Source organism: Crocodylus porosus, unplaced genomic scaffold, assembly GCF_001723895.1.
Source record: "Crocodylus porosus isolate Cpor-Errol unplaced genomic scaffold, CroPor_comp1, whole genome shotgun sequence".
Lineage (NCBI taxonomy): Eukaryota > Metazoa > Chordata > Crocodylia > Crocodylidae > Crocodylus > Crocodylus porosus.
Genome location: NW_017728943.1, coordinates 97,595,459 through 97,598,402, shown reverse-complemented (window position 1 = coordinate 97,598,402; position 2,944 = coordinate 97,595,459). Strand labels below are relative to the sequence as shown.

Here is a 2,944-nt window from a genome sequence, read left to right as displayed (position 1 = left end):
CCAGCCCCCTGCCCAAAGGGCAGGAAGTCAGCTGGGGTCATAGGATCCCAGCAAGATAAGCATCCAATTTACTCTTGAAGGTATTCAATGTAGGTGCTTGAACCACCTCTGCTGGCAGACTGTTCCAGACCTTGGGGACTCGGACAGTAAAGGAATTCTTCCTGATGTCCAGCCTGAAACGGTCTTGCAGGAGTTTGTGACCGTTTGACCTCCTCCCCTCCCCCCAGGCAGTACCCAAGGTTCGTGCCCCACTCACCCACCCACTGTTATGCTACCGTAACTGAGGACTATTCTGACAAGAGAACATGCCCATTAACGTGAGGCAGACATGCTAAGAGAAGTGCTAGCAAAGGGAGCAGTGTGCTGTTCATTATTCCTTAGGTTTTAGGCCTCTCCCTTGCATAAAGTCAACTGTAGCACAACACCTCATGACAGAGAACTCTTCAACATATGTCTCTGATGGAGGATTCAAGTAGGAAGTTAACATTTCAGACAGCAAAGGGTGTAAGGTATCTCCCCTCAGAGGATTTATGAATTTGAGTGCCTTTTAGGGAATAATGTGTGAAAGTACCCCTACAACAGCAGTCACCTTAAAATCAGAAAAGGAAAATGAACGGTAAAAACAGGATAGATAATTCTATTGTCCTCTGACTTAGCTATACCAATCAGGTTTTAATCTATGTAGCATGGCTGGGTTTCAGGTCTTAATTTAAAAATATGTTTTAGTTACCTGCTTGCCACCTTTTTCTCTGCTATAGAAAGTTCCTTCTTTTTGGGTTTTTTGAGTTTTACATGAGATTCTTGCTTAGTAAGCAAACTCTGATCTTCTGTTGCCCTTTCCACTTCTGCATACTTCCGTTTTTTATTTTCCTTAAAAAAAAAAAAAAAGGTTTGAGTGTTTACAAAGACACACGTTTATTTTAACCTGTGCTATAAAACAGGAAAACCATTATATAAACTTCTTTATTTTAGATAAGCATGGAGAGGTCATTCCAATTTTTCCAAAGGTAAGCTCATATAAAAAGAATTGATCAGCTTTCATCACCCATAAAATGCAGCTACCTCCATCTGGGAGGACCCAAGAACAATACAGCCCAGGGTTTTAAAAGACCATGCAGCTGTTGAGTCAGCTCATGAAGGATTTAAAGCTATTTCAGATTACACAGCTGTAACATTAGGGCATTTTACACTCTTCTAAGGGATATTAATTTATTTTTTCCACATGCTGTTAGAATTTTTCCAATTAATAAGGATATTTTGGTTTCAGAAGTAATTTGAAAGAAGAAATATCAGAAGTCCTTTTGTTACTTTCTTGGCTTCTGCCTAAGAAAAGGCTTCATTTTTCTTTAACAGCAAGAAAAAGGTGCAGATCAAAGTAATTCAAACAGGATGCACTGGAAGCCAATTGTAAGGGTTTGCTGGACTGCTTCCTAAGATGCCCATTTAGGATAGCAGAGAAGTAGATGATTAAACTGTTCCAACAGCAAGTCGGATTTAGCAACTATTATCCACCCTCCACACTACTGGAAATGGTGCTTTCACGAAGATGATGTGCTCACTGGATAAGAATGTGATGCGAGATGTTTTTCCTTGGATTGAATCTTACAGGCATGTAGGTAATTTTAGGGCATTCATCAGGGTTATTTATGGAATGGTTAGGTACAAGTAAGAGATTACTGAAGTCTTTCATCCTATACCGATTGGTAGCAAGAAGGGGGGAAAAAAAAGAGCCATGTTGACTTAAGTCTATCACAAAACTGCTTAAATAATATTGATGAAGTCAACAATATTGCAAAAGCCTCTTTGTTCTGCAAAGAAATGACAATCGTAACATGTGTCATGATATTTAGGGCTTATTATCTTACAGCTGCGTGTTTTCTTAAAAGCCTTTTTAATGTCAACTGATTTCTCTCACTTTGCACATGACCACACAACAAATAATAACAATACTGGTAAACATAAAAGAGTGTCAATATATTGTACATCTGAACATTAGTCAGATGTACAATAAAAAAATCTGAACAGAGTGATTGTTTTAAAGGGAAAAGACCACAATATCACAAATGAAGACAAAACTAACACACAATGCTAGCTTAGCTTGCCACACCCAAAACAATTAATGTACACTTTGGGATGCAGTTTTGGAAAGAAATACTTAGAAGCACTGTAATTTACTGCATTGTGTATATAGTTTCATAGATTCATAGATTTCTAGGGTTGGAAGGGACCTGGTAGATCATCAGGTCCAACCCCGTGCTCCAGGTTAAGTAACCCCAGCCAGATGCCTGGCTAATCTCTTCTTGAACACCTCCAAAGTAGGGGAAAGCACTGCCTCCCTCAGAAGCCCATTCCATATTTTGGCAACCGTTACCATAAAGAGGAAGCGTAGTGTACTTCCTTTGATTAGTTAGTTAAATGTCCCGGGTAATGTGGGGCTCTTGCAGGACGCCATGGGAAACTTGGTCGTCACACCGGACAGCAAAGCTAACATGTTTAACGATTTCTTTGCCTCCGTCTTCCCAACTAAGGACCAGAACAGCCACCTCCCTGCTGGGCCCCTCTCAGGCCCCGGGGGAGGCACACCTGGGCCACGGGTTAGCGAGGATTTAGTTAGGGAGCTTCTGGAGGGGTTGGACATTTTCAAGTCAGCCAGCCCGGATGATCTCCACCCTAGAGTTCTAAAGGAACTGGCCGAGGTCATTGCAAGTCCCCTGGCACAGCTTTACGAACACTCGTGGTGCTCTGGTGAGGTACCGGAGGACTGGAAGAGGGCCAACGTGGTCCCCATCTTCAAAAAAAGACAGGAAGGAGGACCCAGGAAATATAGGCTGGTTAGTCTCACCTTGATCCTAGGCAAGCTGTTCAAGAAAATTATGCTGGCACACATCCAGGAGGGGCCAGCAGGGGACTGCATGCTTAGGGGCAACCAACATGGGTTCATCAG

General features: G+C 42.1%; 1 protein-coding gene and 1 long non-coding RNA gene across 2 annotated transcripts in view; one reads left to right on the top strand and one right to left on the bottom strand.

Annotated features, from left to right (window-relative positions):
* Positions 1–724, top strand: part of LOC109319971 — a 2,620-nt gene extending 1,896 nt beyond the window's left edge. The window contains exon 3 of the long non-coding RNA XR_002103687.1: positions 418–724. This is a non-coding gene — a long non-coding RNA (uncharacterized LOC109319971). The remainder of the gene's footprint in view (positions 1–417) is intronic.
* Positions 1–2,944, bottom strand: part of RBM34 (RNA binding motif protein 34) — a 16,590-nt gene that overhangs the window by 10,166 nt on the left and 3,480 nt on the right. Inside the window, exon 3 of the mRNA XM_019549839.1 lies at positions 731–870. Within this exon, the coding sequence (XP_019405384.1) occupies positions 731–870 (140 nt within the window). The remainder of the gene's footprint in view (positions 1–730; positions 871–2,944) is intronic.